Source organism: Punica granatum, chromosome 1 (assembly GCF_007655135.1).
Source record: "Punica granatum isolate Tunisia-2019 chromosome 1, ASM765513v2, whole genome shotgun sequence".
NCBI lineage: Eukaryota > Viridiplantae > Streptophyta > Magnoliopsida > Myrtales > Lythraceae > Punica > Punica granatum.
Window position 1 is genome coordinate 46,137,600 of NC_045127.1, and position 13,558 is coordinate 46,151,157.

At 41.4% G+C, this 13,558-nt stretch overlaps 3 protein-coding genes across 4 annotated transcripts; 2 read left to right on the forward strand and 1 right to left on the reverse strand.

Moving 5' to 3' along the window:
• Positions 1-1,106: 1,106 nt before the first annotated feature.
• Positions 1,107-3,693, forward strand: LOC116210436 (monooxygenase 3). 2 transcript variants are annotated; one of them, XM_031544338.1, is made up of 6 exons: positions 1,107-1,431; positions 1,635-1,781; positions 2,016-2,081; positions 2,210-2,372; positions 2,455-2,683; positions 2,989-3,693. In XM_031544338.1, the coding sequence occupies exons 1-6, from the start codon at positions 1,232-1,234 to the stop codon at positions 3,504-3,506; spliced, it is 1,323 nt and encodes a 440-aa protein (XP_031400198.1). In that variant the 5' UTR covers positions 1,107-1,231; the 3' UTR covers positions 3,507-3,693. The 2 variants fall into 2 exon arrangements, with proteins under 2 accessions (XP_031400198.1, XP_031400266.1); XM_031544406.1 differs by having other exon boundaries at positions 1,113-1,431; positions 2,008-2,081.
• A 1,149-nt stretch (positions 3,694-4,842) lies between these two features.
• On the forward strand, positions 4,843-7,870 carry LOC116201357 (ras-related protein RABD2c). Its single transcript, XM_031532579.1, has 8 exons — positions 4,843-5,054; positions 5,774-5,846; positions 6,176-6,223; positions 6,316-6,363; positions 6,700-6,771; positions 6,873-7,028; positions 7,121-7,224; positions 7,514-7,870. Exons 1-8 carry the CDS (start codon positions 5,041-5,043, stop codon positions 7,605-7,607), a joined length of 609 nt encoding a protein of 202 aa, XP_031388439.1. The 5' UTR covers positions 4,843-5,040; the 3' UTR covers positions 7,608-7,870.
• A 508-nt stretch (positions 7,871-8,378) lies between these two features.
• LOC116201348 (RGG repeats nuclear RNA binding protein A-like) lies at positions 8,379-11,407 on the reverse strand. Its single transcript, XM_031532565.1, has 7 exons — positions 10,960-11,407; positions 10,017-10,335; positions 9,836-9,901; positions 9,615-9,744; positions 9,093-9,254; positions 8,934-8,990; positions 8,379-8,833 (listed from the first exon to the last, which is right to left on the reverse strand). The coding sequence occupies exons 1-7, from the start codon at positions 11,141-11,143 to the stop codon at positions 8,651-8,653; spliced, it is 1,101 nt and encodes a 366-aa protein (XP_031388425.1). The 5' UTR covers positions 11,144-11,407; the 3' UTR covers positions 8,379-8,650.
• Positions 11,408-13,558: the final 2,151 nt, after the last annotated feature.

Below are 13,558 nucleotides of genomic sequence, written 5' to 3' on the forward strand. Positions count from 1 at the left end.
CCTAGACTAGTGTTTGGCGTAGTCTATAGTTTGAGATTAAGTTAAAAAGAAAAAATTACCTATATGTCCAGTAGTTTTTCTTTTTTCCAAACTATGCTCAACAGTTTATTTAATAATTTTAAATAAAAAATCGAAACTTGAAAAAAAAAAAAAAAAACAGATGGAAGAACATGGCTTGATCGGAAAAGGGGAGGTGGCCTACCTGACACCGGCAACTACTGACCCCGGCGAGGTCGCCAACGACCTCACTTACCACCGCTGCCCGAAATTTAGAAAAAAAAATTTGCAAAATGGAGAGAGAGAGAGAGAGAGAGAGAGATTGGCTGGGGGGAGGGGGAGTGGCCCGACGTTGGCCAACACCGCCCTAATCGAGGTCACTAGTGACCACCTCAGAGGGCAATGATGACCTTGATTGGGGTGGTGGTGGCCGGCTTTGGGCCACCACAGCCTCGATCTCTCTTTCTCTCTTCTATTTTTTCTTTAAATTCTAGGCAAGATTGCCGGCGACCTCCCCTAGGTGGCAGTACCGGCGTCGGGCCACCGTCGCCCGTCTTGATCTTTTGGCTTCAACCATTAAAAAAAAAGAAAAAATTGAGTGGCGATTTTGGGAAATTTAATGATAGGGCAAGGCATTTCTTTCGACATAAATATTAATTCCAATCCACCATTATCTCACCCCCTACATGGATTAGTCTCTTAATAATTATATCTCACCTTATCTCAATCCTTATCCCAATCCTATCGACACCAAATGCGGAATAAGGATTTCAAAATCATAATCCCAATCCTTATCCCGACAGTCAAACATAACCCAATATTGTTATATGTGATATCCGAACTCAAGATGTAGGCAAGGTACACAATTCAGAGGCCGACGACCGGAAAAGGCCGAGTCCGAGGATTTTTGGTGTGGGGAAACCCGATGAACCCGAGACAGTATCTAGTATCTACTCGAACCTGGCCCGACTATCCCTGAGTGAAACCCCGACGGATCGGGTCTGATGGGCCAAACCGGGCCGAGCCCAAAGCCTTCAACGAACAATCCTCTTCCCGCTAAAAGCAAAATCACCGCGGTCGTCATCTCCGCTTCTCCACCACTAGTTTCCATGGCCAGTCCCACGCCAACGCGGCAGCAGCCGCCCACAAGAGTAGAGACGGCCACCCGTAAGCCATCATTTCATCTCCTGACTCCCACAGGGCCTGCACTTCTGAGCTGCTGCGTTGAGCCTCCATGGCCGCGGCCTCATCCTTCTCTCTCCACCATTGGAGTCGGGCAGTCCCGCTGAGTTGGACTCGCCTTCGTAGAGTCGGGAACCGGAACCGACTCATCCGCTTCTGTACTGTAAGGGCTGGAGGCGATGTTCTGAAAGAAGATATCGTCGTAGTAGGTGCCGGTATCGCCGGCCTGGCCACGTCTCTTTCCCTCCACAGGTCCGGTAGCTTGTACCGCAGTCCTTGATTGAATGTTACAATCGCAATGAAAGATAAGAAGTCAGATGCTGTTACGATCAATGCAAATGTTAGCTTTTTCCCGACAACAATAATCTGTAGCCTGTATAGTTTGCTAATATGATATTGCAATTCATCAAGATTGCATTGCAATGATCCGTTTTAATTTATGAATGGATCATTAGGCTGGGAGTGAAGTCGCTGGTGCTGGAGCAGGCCGACTCGCTTCGGACGGGCGGGACCTCACTCACCCTGTTCAAAAACGGTTGGCGGGTCCTTGATGAGATGGGGGTCGGGGATGATCTTCGGCCCCATTTTGTCGAAATTCAAGGGTATGTGTTCTTTTTCAGTTTCTGTTATGCTCAATGACCTCCAAAACATCGATCATTCTCGACGCTGTCAATAACCGTAGACGTTACATTGTGTCTTAATTCATTCTAGTGGTTAAAGAGAGTGGAGTTGGTGTTTATGGAAGTTTTTGACAAGCAAGTGCAATTATTTCCGGAGAAATTGAGTCTGCTGAGAGTGGATTCTCCCTGACCTTATTCCTGGGATCAGCCGTGCAGGATGATGGTGAAGTCCGATGATGGAAGGGAGCTCCGGTCTTTTAGGTTCAAAGATGAGGACAAGAGGTGCCAAAGCTCGTTGCCTTTCCTTGTAAAGTACCTTATCAAGATGAAAATTCCGCATAGCTATAGCCTTGTAACACTTTGCTGATGTCTCTTCTTAATTGCTACGTTGCGAACTTGGGTTAGTCCAGTCAAGAGGTGCGTCCGGTGGAGAGGAGAGTGCTCTTGGAGACTTTCGCTAGTCATCTCCCACCCGAGACAATCCGTTTCTCTTCGAAGCTCACCGGTATTAAGAAGAGCAGTGATGGAGAAACGGTATTGGAACTTGCAGATGGGACTCAAGTCTCAGCAAAGGTTGATCAATCAGTACCATTTTCTATCAAGTCCCACAATTCCTTTTTCAGTCATTTTAACTCACTTTGTCAAGTTCGAGCAGATTGTGATAGGTTGTGATGGAATTCGATCTCCGGTAGCTAAATGGATGGGCTTCTCTGATCCCAATTTTGTTGGGCATTGCGCTATTCGAGGGCTCGCATATTATCCTGATGGTCATCCATTGGAACCGAATGTAACCTATGTGTATGGGAAGGGGTTGCGGGCGGGATATGTTCCTGTTTCTTCTACAAAAGTCTACTGGTTCCTGTGCTTCAACAGCCCTTCCCCAGGTGCCATATCGACCTCCAAAAACACTAAGTGCTCATAGTTAAAAATTGAAAAAATCAATGGTCTCTTTGGGTGAAAGGTTGCATTTGTCAGACTGTTGGTTTTGATGAGTCGAAATGAAGGTACTGAGACAAGTTCTCTTCTCATGATTTCATCGAAAATGCATCTTCTGAAGTTAAATTGGATAGTAAGCAGCTCAGTATTCTGTATATTTAAAGGAGGCGAAGTCGGAAAACTGTTTCTCACAACCAAGCAGAGCTAGCATGTGTCATTTCTTAACCATCTCGAACTAACTAGCCTATTGCAGGTCCGCGAATCACTAACCCTTCGATCCTGAAGGAGCAGTCAAGACAAATAATATGGAACTGGCCCTTGGATATACAGGATATCATCTATCACACCGCAGATGACACGATAATCCAAACACCACTTATGGACCGGTGGCTATGGCCAGCCCTCAGCCCCTCGGCCTCTTCTGGCTCGGTGGTTGTGGTTGGCGATGCCTGGCACCCAATGACACCGAACCTTGGACAAGGCGCCTGCTGTGCACTTGAGGATTCCATTGTCCTAGCCCAAAAGCTGGCAAGCGCAGTCAACAATCCTCGGGCTATGTCCCTTGAAGACGCTCTCAAATCATACGAGAGGGAGAGGTGGTCCCGCATCTTCCCACTTACAATAAGAGCGAATCTGGTTGGAGCTGTGCTGCAGTTGGAGAACCCAATAGTGTGCTCGGTCCGGGATAACGTGCTGTTGAAGTTGGTTCGACTGAGATCGATGCTGGAGCACACAAACTTCGAGTTCGAGCCCCTCCAGAATTCCGGGTAGAAGCCAAAAAACCCTTTGGGCCGTGTTGCCTAGGAATTTGGCTTTCCTTGTAAGTCAAGCCAAAATTAAATTGAAACTTCGCTTGTTTACTTTATTGGTGTTGAGTGCAGAATACTATAGAACAACTCTTTATTATGTTGTGCAAGTACAAGGTAAATACACATGATATTCGTCTACCAAAGGCAAACTATTCTGTGGCACTGACATTGGAGAACTTTGGTGCTAACCTCGGATTCAGTTCGAGTTCGACCATAGGCTTATTGATCGACTGGTGATAATATATGGCATTGACATTTGCTTATCTAATAATTTTTTTTATCGGACCAAGAATTATTCTAAGCCTGCTAATTATATCCTAACATTGGCTCGGGCATAGTCCAATGCTTCTTGCTTGTTTCTAACTCTTACACGAGTGTCCAGTTGCACCATACGTGGTTTGCTTATCTCATATTTATTGGTGATATTACAAACGTTCAAAATTTAGTAAATCGCTAATATATCTTTATGAAAATAGAAATGTAATTTTTGTGAAAATGTGATATAGTGATCTACAGTCTCCGGACCTAAAGTTAATAATTTAATAATGAAAATACCTCAGGATCATGATCAAGTCGAGTATGGATGAGAATTAATATCAATTGTTAGGCTGACGTTTCACTAAAAAAAATTAATTTGAAGTTTGGATTGTCTTGTGAGTGGAATATGAGAGTTTTACCTCCTTATTAGAACGACTCAGCTTGAACTGAAAAAATCAAATCTCCGTACTCAATAATTTAATATTGAAAATACTTCAAAATCACAATCAAGTCGAGTATGGATGCAAATTAATCTCAATTGTTTGGCTCATGTTTCACTTAAAAAAATTAAATTTGGAGTTTGGATTGTTTTGTGAACGAAGACAATTCATATTAGGAGCGCATCTCCTTAGTAGACCGACTCGATTTGAATCGGATTAGTTAGAACCGTTGAACTTTCAAATTTCAAAGTAAGATGAAGAGCTAATTATTATTATCATCGTTGTTGTTATTTTTAAATAAATGAAATAATTGATGAGGGCATTCCATGTCGAACATGTCCGCAGCGTAAAAAGGCCGAAAAACGACGTCCAGTCATTCATTGTACGTCACCTCCCACCTCGTCTGCTCTCCCATCCACGGCGATCGGCACAATTCAATGGAAAAAATAAAAAATAACTAATCAAAACAATAATTATATTAATTAACCAAAACTATTCTAATTGATAATAATTTGTTTATAATTGCTTATTAATAATTTATATTAAAATAAATAAATAAAAGCAGTAATTCCGATAAATTGGGCTCTTTTTAAAAACCGGAGGCAGGCAGAGGCAAATTCCTGACCTTTCGTTTATTACTAAAACTCTCCTCCTTCGCCCCCCTCTCTCTCTCTCGTCCTCTCTCGCCGGCGACGATCCCACGGTAAGGGCCTGATCCTCGCCAGAGAGGCAGACGTTCTCCCGATCCTCGGCTCTCTACTTCCAGCGATCAGATCGATCTCGGCGTCTCCGCCAGCCATGAATCCCGAATAGTAAGCCCTACGTCCCGTCTCCTCTAGCAAATCCCTAGGCGTTTCGATTCTGCAGGTTCCGGCGTAAATTTGTATAGATCTGAAGCAAATTTTGGTGACGAGAACTTGTCTGAGGTCGATGTGCGCTCTTTTTGCGTGTTCGTGCGTGTAGTTAGGGTCCGTTGCTGATTAGTCTCGATCACCGGCTGTTTCCTGGTTCTTAGGGTCGTCTTTGCCCTTTTCTAGATTCACCTGCCTTTTTGTTGTCAGATCCATTGACTTTGGCGGTTGAACTTTCGGATTGGGCTTGCTATGATGTGTCCGCGTTGAATTTTGTCCAGACATATGGATTCTTCTGTCTTTGGAATCGATTGATGAAGAAAAGGTTTTGTCTCAGATATTGGCTCTGCATGTTGCGCTTATAGCCGAATATCATTGAGTAATTTGGATGATTCAATGTGGAGCTTTGGTTGTGATATCCTTTCTGAAGTAATTAAGAATCCGTCTGGCTTTCTGGAATATCTCTTCAGACGATTGAATGTTGGGATTCTGTTTAGGTTGCATGATAATATATGTCTGCCTGTGGTTGGTCTGGCGTAGGGGATTGATCTTAACCTTGTTCGATACTGGCATTTTGCATCTTCTATACTCTTTGTTAAAAGATTTGGAATTATGTAGTTAAGCATGTGATTGTTATCATCTCATCAACATCTTAATAGTTTTGCTATTCTTGAATCCAGTGACTATTTATTTAAGCTTCTGCTGATCGGAGACTCTGGTGTTGGAAAGTCATGTCTACTTTTGAGGTTCGCGGTAAGTTCTGCTGATGCTTTGGTCTTCTATTTTGGTCATATTCTTTGAATGGCCCGTTTTGCTGTTTGTGTCGCCTCTTTAACCTGTGAAGACAACATGTGGTTTCTTCTTGTGGAATGATTTACCCGTTGTACCCTTTGAACTTTTGATAGCTGCAAGCAGGAAATGATTGAAGCATGTAGATCCACCTGTGTTCTCATTTATATTCCCATTCCAGCTTGAGAATTTGCATATGTTGTCTGCATTTCTCATTTGTCTTATGATTTCTGAGTGCATATGGTTGAAGCTACACTGGACTTCACTAATGAGTGTTCTTGTTTTTGAGGCAGGATGACTCTTATCTTGAGAGCTATATCAGCACGATTGGTGTAGATTTTGTAAGCAATTTTATCTGGCAACTCGTATATTGGTAGCTGAATTTTGCTGTACTCTTGTTGCCTAATTCTTTTAATTACTTTCTTTCGTGCAGAAAATCCGCACAGTGGAACAGGATGGAAAGACAATTAAGCTTCAAATTGTAGGTTTCATTTTGTTCTGGAGCTTATTGTTTTCATGGTCTTATTTCTTGTTTTGTGCTGCATCTGGGCTATTGGCATATAATTGCGCAACAATTTTGAGATTGCATGAAAAATAGTGTAAAATCTATAATTTTTAAACATTTTGTACAAGCCAATAGGTCTTATGATGTTTGGTGGAAATAAATTTGAGGTAACACAACTGATAGTTTGTTTTAGTTGTATATTGAATGATATGTTTTAGATAGTGTTATTACAGTATATATACTTGATACTTACTCTCCTGTCCAAGGATGTTATTTGCTGATCATCTAATTTTCTGTTTTATGGGCATGCAGTGGGATACTGCTGGTCAGGAACGTTTCAGAACTATAACCAGCAGCTACTATCGTGGTGCCCATGGCATTATTGTATGATCAGCACTCTCGTCCAAGCCATTTGTCTCGTGCTTATCTTCTCTTAGTTTCTGCTGCACGAAATGGTAATAATCTGAAATTGAACTTTTTGGCAGGTTGTCTACGATGTCACGGACCAAGAGAGCTTCAACAATGTTAAGCAGTGGTTGAGCGAAATCGACCGCTACGCCAGTGAGAATGTGAACAAGCTTCTAGTTGGAAACAAGTGTGATCTCACAGCACAGAAGGTTGTCTCTTATGAAACAGCCAAGGTAAGAATATAACACAATGGTCGTCCTGCAGTTACTGGAATTGCCTGCAACCTCCGCATTCTATTTCACAATTGATCCATCTTTCAATGTAGGCATTTGCCGATGAGATTGGTATCCCATTTATGGAGACAAGTGCTAAGGATTCCACCAATGTGGAGCAGGCTTTCATGGCCATGGCTGCAGCCATCAAGAACAGGTAATGTATTTTGTCCGATCATGTCAGTAATTTTTAGTTATTGGCATGTAATTCAAGATCTTTAGTTTTCGAATTACCGACTTATGGGCTCATGGAGTGTCAATGTTGGGAAAATATTGGACCACTATCTACCGTCTTTGGTGGTGTGGATTATGCAGAGATTGAAAACAATTCGATATTTTTCCCCATCTATGTCCGTGGGTCTCTATTTTGCTTTGCTGATTCTTAGCTTGGATATAGTTGGTATTGCCCTTGGTGATTGATTTACTTTGTTGTTTTGCATGTACAGGATGGCGAGTCAGCCAGCGAACAACACCAGGCCTCCGACGGTGAACATCCGAGGGCAGCCGGTGAACCAAAAGACAGGTTGCTGTTCATCTTGAAGCTGCAAGTGCCTGCCTCAGCATAATGGGACCTTGGAAATGTTTGTTATATGTGTTATGTTGGGCAGTGGCATGTAAAAACTAGTTCCGCTTTGAATGATGAATCTCTTTTATTATGGAAGACTAGTCACCTACTATGTTATGCTTTTTCGGTGCGATATTCTCAGTACTTTTGTTGGTCGTCAAGAATTTATATTCTTTCAAAATGTATTTGATTCTAAACGTTCTGTACAAATTAGGGAGTGTTTGCTTCATTGGCCTCATTTGCCTTTTCCCTCTTTTCTTTGGTATGATGATATGTGCTGTGGCGAGAGTTAGATTCTTTGATGCTCTGCACTCGAAGGTGTCTTTAGAATTCGATGCTTTCTTTTTCTGCTTTTTGAGGCTAAGGTGATTCATTGGTTCTCTGCATGAACTTACAATGACCACCATCTGCAGGCTACTGGCATTCTCTTACCCGCCCTCAAAGGGGTGGTGACCCAACATTTGTTTCAGTAGGAGTGACTGCGAGCTTATGATTGTAGAAATACTTTTGACAAGTCGAGTCGATGACAATTTTTGTTTTTGAGGATCTATTGGGATTATAGATGTAGAAGCCCTTCCGGCTTCCATGATTCTACATACGATTCTTCGTGTTAACCAGCATATCTAAAGCTTCTGCTACTCGTGTGATTGCTTTCCACATACTAACAAAGCAACTCAGAATCTGAAGCCATCCCTTCAGGATCAGAAAGAGTACAACGTGCAAGATGCCGACGATGACAGCTCAAATTCAGCAAAAATTTGAGAATGACCTGAGCAAACTTTAAATAAACTGGCTGAGGGGGCATATTCGTGGATCTAATATCAATCAAAACTGATGCGGTGCGGGAAGGAAGCAAGTAAAACCCCCCAAAAGAGGGAATTATCTAAAATTAATACTCAAAAAAGAAAGAGGAACAGGACAATACCACCAAGGAAGGTTTCTATTACAGGACCCTCACGCAACAAGTAAAATACTCAGGACACTGATGATGCAGTAGTAGGCTTCCTCTCTCTCTCTTTCACTTGCCACCGAGAGTGGGGAACTGCCCAGGATCTTCGATTGAGGGCGCTGCAGCGCTGCTCGTGTAGCCACCGCCAAAGCCGCCAACCCTCGGTCCTCGGCCACGCCCACGACCGCGGCCCCCAGGGTTGTAGTATTTCTCGCCCTCAGCGGGCTTCAGGAACTCATTTATGCTAACCGACTGAATACATCAAAGTGGAGCTCACTTTAGTAGAAGAAGAATCGAGCTCAAGACAAGATTTATGATGTTCATGATATCGCGAAATAAATCCTTTGCCCACCTTCTTTGCCTTTTCTTCTTTCTCAGCAGCCTCCTTGCGCTTGTCCTTCTCAGACCCCTGCACATGAATCGCCAAAAATCAGTATCTTCTTCTTCGTTTAGATAATGTTGTATCTTAGCATGTAGAATAAATACCAGTGAATGAAAATAAGTGTCTCACCAGCTTGATGAAGACATCATCGTTGCTCTTCTTCTTGTTTGCAAGTTGTTGCATGGACTTCAGTTCCTTGTCCAACTCCACTTTCCTCGCTTCAGTCTTCTCTGCAAGTAAAGCCTTCCTTTTCTCCTCAAGTACTTTCTCGTACTCTTCCAAAGTCATTTCCTATGATTAATATGATCAAGAATACTGATAAAACCAGTGCCACCAGAAGTCTTTCATCAAGTACCCTACAAATAGCACTAAGTAGAAGCACTGAGACATACATGTGCATACTAGTGACGTAATAATAAAACCGTATCAATTAGGAGTTAGGAATCCCAAATAGCACACATTACCAAAAGTCTTTCATTAAATACCCTACAAATAGCACTAAGTAGAAGCACTGAGACATACATGTGCATACTAATGACCTAATAATAAAATCGTATTAATTAGAAGTTAAGAATCCCAGTCAGGCATAACACCATTGGTTATCATTAAATATGTCGACCGCAGATCAGACAACTCAGAAAAGATATCTACCTTCTCTTCAGGCTCAGGCTCAGGCTCCTCTGCTTCTTTCACAGCATTCTCCTTGTTGGCATCTGCTCCCTCTTCTTCACCTGACTGCTTCACAGTTTTCTCAACTTCAACAGCAGCTTCCTCAGCCTCTCTGCAGTTGGCAAAATACAAATCATAACAACTTTTAAAAGTGCAATTACAGAAAAATTAAGATTCCTGAGAGTGATGGAATCATTTCTCACGGAGCAATTTCATCAGAGGGAGTTCCCCAGTTCCCGCGACCAGATCCCTCGCGTTTGAGCTCAGTCCTAATGCCAAAGACCGTAAGATCAGAATAAGCAAATCCCGAAAAAGATATTTACCAAAACTGAAATCACTACGCTTTCATAGAGGTAAAAGACAATTCTCTTGGAGAGCACTGACCCTCTTCCGGTGCCGCTGCGGCGATCATATACCCTTCGAGGACGCTCCCCTTCTCCAACTTCTCCATTGCTGAAACCACCACGACGGCCTCCACGACCTCGAGGGCCCCCACCACCACGTCTTTCAAATGACCTTCCAGATTCACCCTCCTCAGATGGTCTGCCATAACCTCCAGAGAATCCATCGCTGCCACCGAAACTTCCCTCATTGGTGCCCGAGTCTTGGTCATACCGGCGTCCACCTCCACGTCCCTGGCCAAATCCACGTCCACCTCCTCCTCTGCCACGGCCACGCCCAGTTTCACTCCTTCCTTCTCGCACTACTCATTAGAAACGAAAGCAAAGAGTTATTTACTTAACATAATCGGTACATTTCTGCCAGCAACTTATACATAAAATCATGCCAAAATGGAAGTTTGTCCAATTAGCAAAGAGCACGCATCAAACTGTCAATAAAATTGGAAACTCTCAATAAAGTTATTAGCAACCGATGCTTAAGGAAAGGGTCTATCGCGATTAAAGAAAATTTCACGAAACTTCAATTAATCTCGAACTTCCACATTGTCTCATTTACTCGGATACAATAGAACTGCATAGCAAGCAAAAGCCACCTGGGACCAATGTTATCGTTTTATCGCTCCTTCAGATTATCCTAAGCCAGACAAAGAAGCCGACAGTGAAACACATCAATCCAAACAACAACAAAAAACCTATTAGTCGGAAGAAAAATTCATCATGTTCTGTTTATAGAATGAAAGCCCTTTCCTGGTTTCCAACCAAAACAAGACCAAAATTTTCCTGATTTGCAGTCTTCCCTCAGATTCAGAGAAGTCAACAATCAGTTGAAACATATATACCACTTGAGCTGAATCAAACAACAAACCCTATAAAGCTTTAGAGGACGTGGACGATAGAGACTTCAACGGAAATCAATCAAAACTCACCGGCTTGAGCAGGAGGGAGGGGCTTCGAGGGAAGCTTGGCGGCCGGCTTGCCCTGCTGGGTGGGGGCGGCGGCAGCGGGGACCGGGGCCTTCTTGGACTTCTCGATGCTCACGGCAGCGACGAGCTGGCTCGGGTCCTCGTTGTCGGCGTCGCCCAGGATATCAAAAGGGTTCATGGTGGCCATTTCAAGGCGCTCTGCCTCTGGTCCCTCTGCGGAGCTCGAGATTCGACGGCCTTCCAACTGAGAACAACAACCAGTAAACCCTAAAGCTTATTCAAAGCCATGCCAATGGTAACAGCAGCTGCCGATCAGGGTTTTATTATCAGCTGAGAGATAGAGAGGGAGAGGGAAGAGAGTGAGGGAAGAAGAGAGCTGAGAGAGAGACTGCGAAACCCTAGCCAACGCGGCAGAGAGCAACGAAGGAGTGGCGAATGAACAACGTAATCTTTAAAAACCCTAGCGACTGTTATATCCTGCGGTAAGGCTCACCATAAGATTCTCCGCAGACATCTCCTATTCGTGGACGGGACACGTTAGATGTAATATGCCAGCTTCTTACATAGCGTTTGGCAACGGAACTCCACTCTACTCCAAATACGTATATAAATATTCAAGTGAGATTATAATAATAATTAAAAAAGTATGTATGAAAATTTATTATTAAATTGATAAATAAGATTAAAAAAAAGTAAATTGGAGTAGAATCGAGTTAAGTGGAGTATTATTAAACTTTACAATCAAACATAGAAATATATATTTTTTCTATTTTTCTCGATTTTTTTTTTTGCAAATTCTATGGATAAGGAATATAAGTATAAACGCCACGAAGTTGTGATGCGATATATTTACCGAAAAGAGTTTGTAATGCAATTGTCAAATTGCAGCGTTCAAAAGCTGAGAATATTTTACCGTCGGGATAAGTCCACATTTGAATAAAAGAAGTCTTAATTAATAGGAAAATAATATCTTATGGTCCACCGAAAGAATGAACGAATGAAAAGAAAATCTTGCCTGAGTGTGATTCTTACGCCCAAGAAAAAAAATGAATATTTAAGGTCGCATTTATCTTTTAAGATTTGCATAAAATCTAGTAGAAAGCGTGGTTCAACCGATGAATTTTTATGCGTATTTTCTTATAAATTCACCGATGATAAATCAATTGAGTTAAGGCATCATCAATAAAGTTCCGGTTTGCAGCAAAATAGATGGATTTAAGAAAAGGACTTCTTTAAGGCTTAATAACAAAAAAAAAAAACACACACACACACGAATTTTTTACATTTTAACAATTATAGCATGAACTTTTTCCTTAATATAAAAATGTACAAAATTTCGATTAATGAATAGAGGCCACAAAGGGCGCCGAAGACCCCAATCAGGGGAGGGCGCCGGCAACCCCTATCGGAGGGGGGTGGTGGCCGAAATTGAGGCTCTCACCCCTGGAATCGAGAGAATCCTTAAATGGGGCATTTTCTCGATTTTGGCGGGTGGAGCCATGACCCCGACCATCACCACTCCGATTGGGTAGCCGGCATCCTGTGTGGCATCGATTCCATCCAAATTAACGAAAATTTTGACGTCGTGCTAGAATTATTATCAAATTAAAAATTTATTCATTTTTAGATTAAGAAAAAAATTCATACTAAAATTGTTAAAATGTAAAAAAATTATACTTTTTTATTATTATTAACCCCTTCTTTAAAATCACTTACCAAAATAGATATGATCATATGCATAATTCTTTCTCAATATTATCAATACCTTATTTCCAAAAAAATAAAGAGAGCATCAACCATAAATGCAAGTGAACTTAATAATCTCAAACCTACCTTCTTCTTCTTTTTTCTTTAAAGGTGTCTCATGATATTCAAAAACTCAATGCATCTAATTTAATTCCAACTGTATCGGCTCGAGATAAAACTCTCCCAACTAAATTTTTCACCCCTCACAATACTTGAACCTAAGAACCAATCCACGTTGATAATCTCAAACACAATTTGTTATTTTTAATTCATACTATTAAGTCAACTTAGTTATGTACTTTAGATGTATGTATCATTTTACTGTTATTAATAATCATTAATTTATCAGAAAGATTCTAAATCTTTTTTATATCATTTTTCTTCTAGACAACTCTTTTATTATTATTGTTATTATTATTATTTTTTTTGTGATTTGAGAAGGCCAAATCGTAATGGGCTAGCCCTCTCAACATTGCTATAGTTCATGCAGATCCGGTGTCCATCTAATTCTAAATTCCACTCACCACGACTGGCAAGCAAGGGTGGTGGTGGTTCCTTTTTTTTCCCTTATAGTTGCATTTTTTTTTTCAATTTTTTGTTATAAGTATTTCCACGTGAAAGGCTCATGAGTAGTAAATTGTACTTTTTTTTAATCAGTTAAGATACAAGGAATATAAAAAAAATTGAAAAAATATTTATAAAATGTGAAAAAAACACATTATGGTAAATATTCTCCAAAGATGCGAAAGAAATTTTTTTTTAATCATAAAAGATCAGTTTTGTCACCCATTTTATCCGTTCCCAATAACATCTTATCCTTGGGAAAAACTGATCATCTTACCCTTCTTCTTTATTT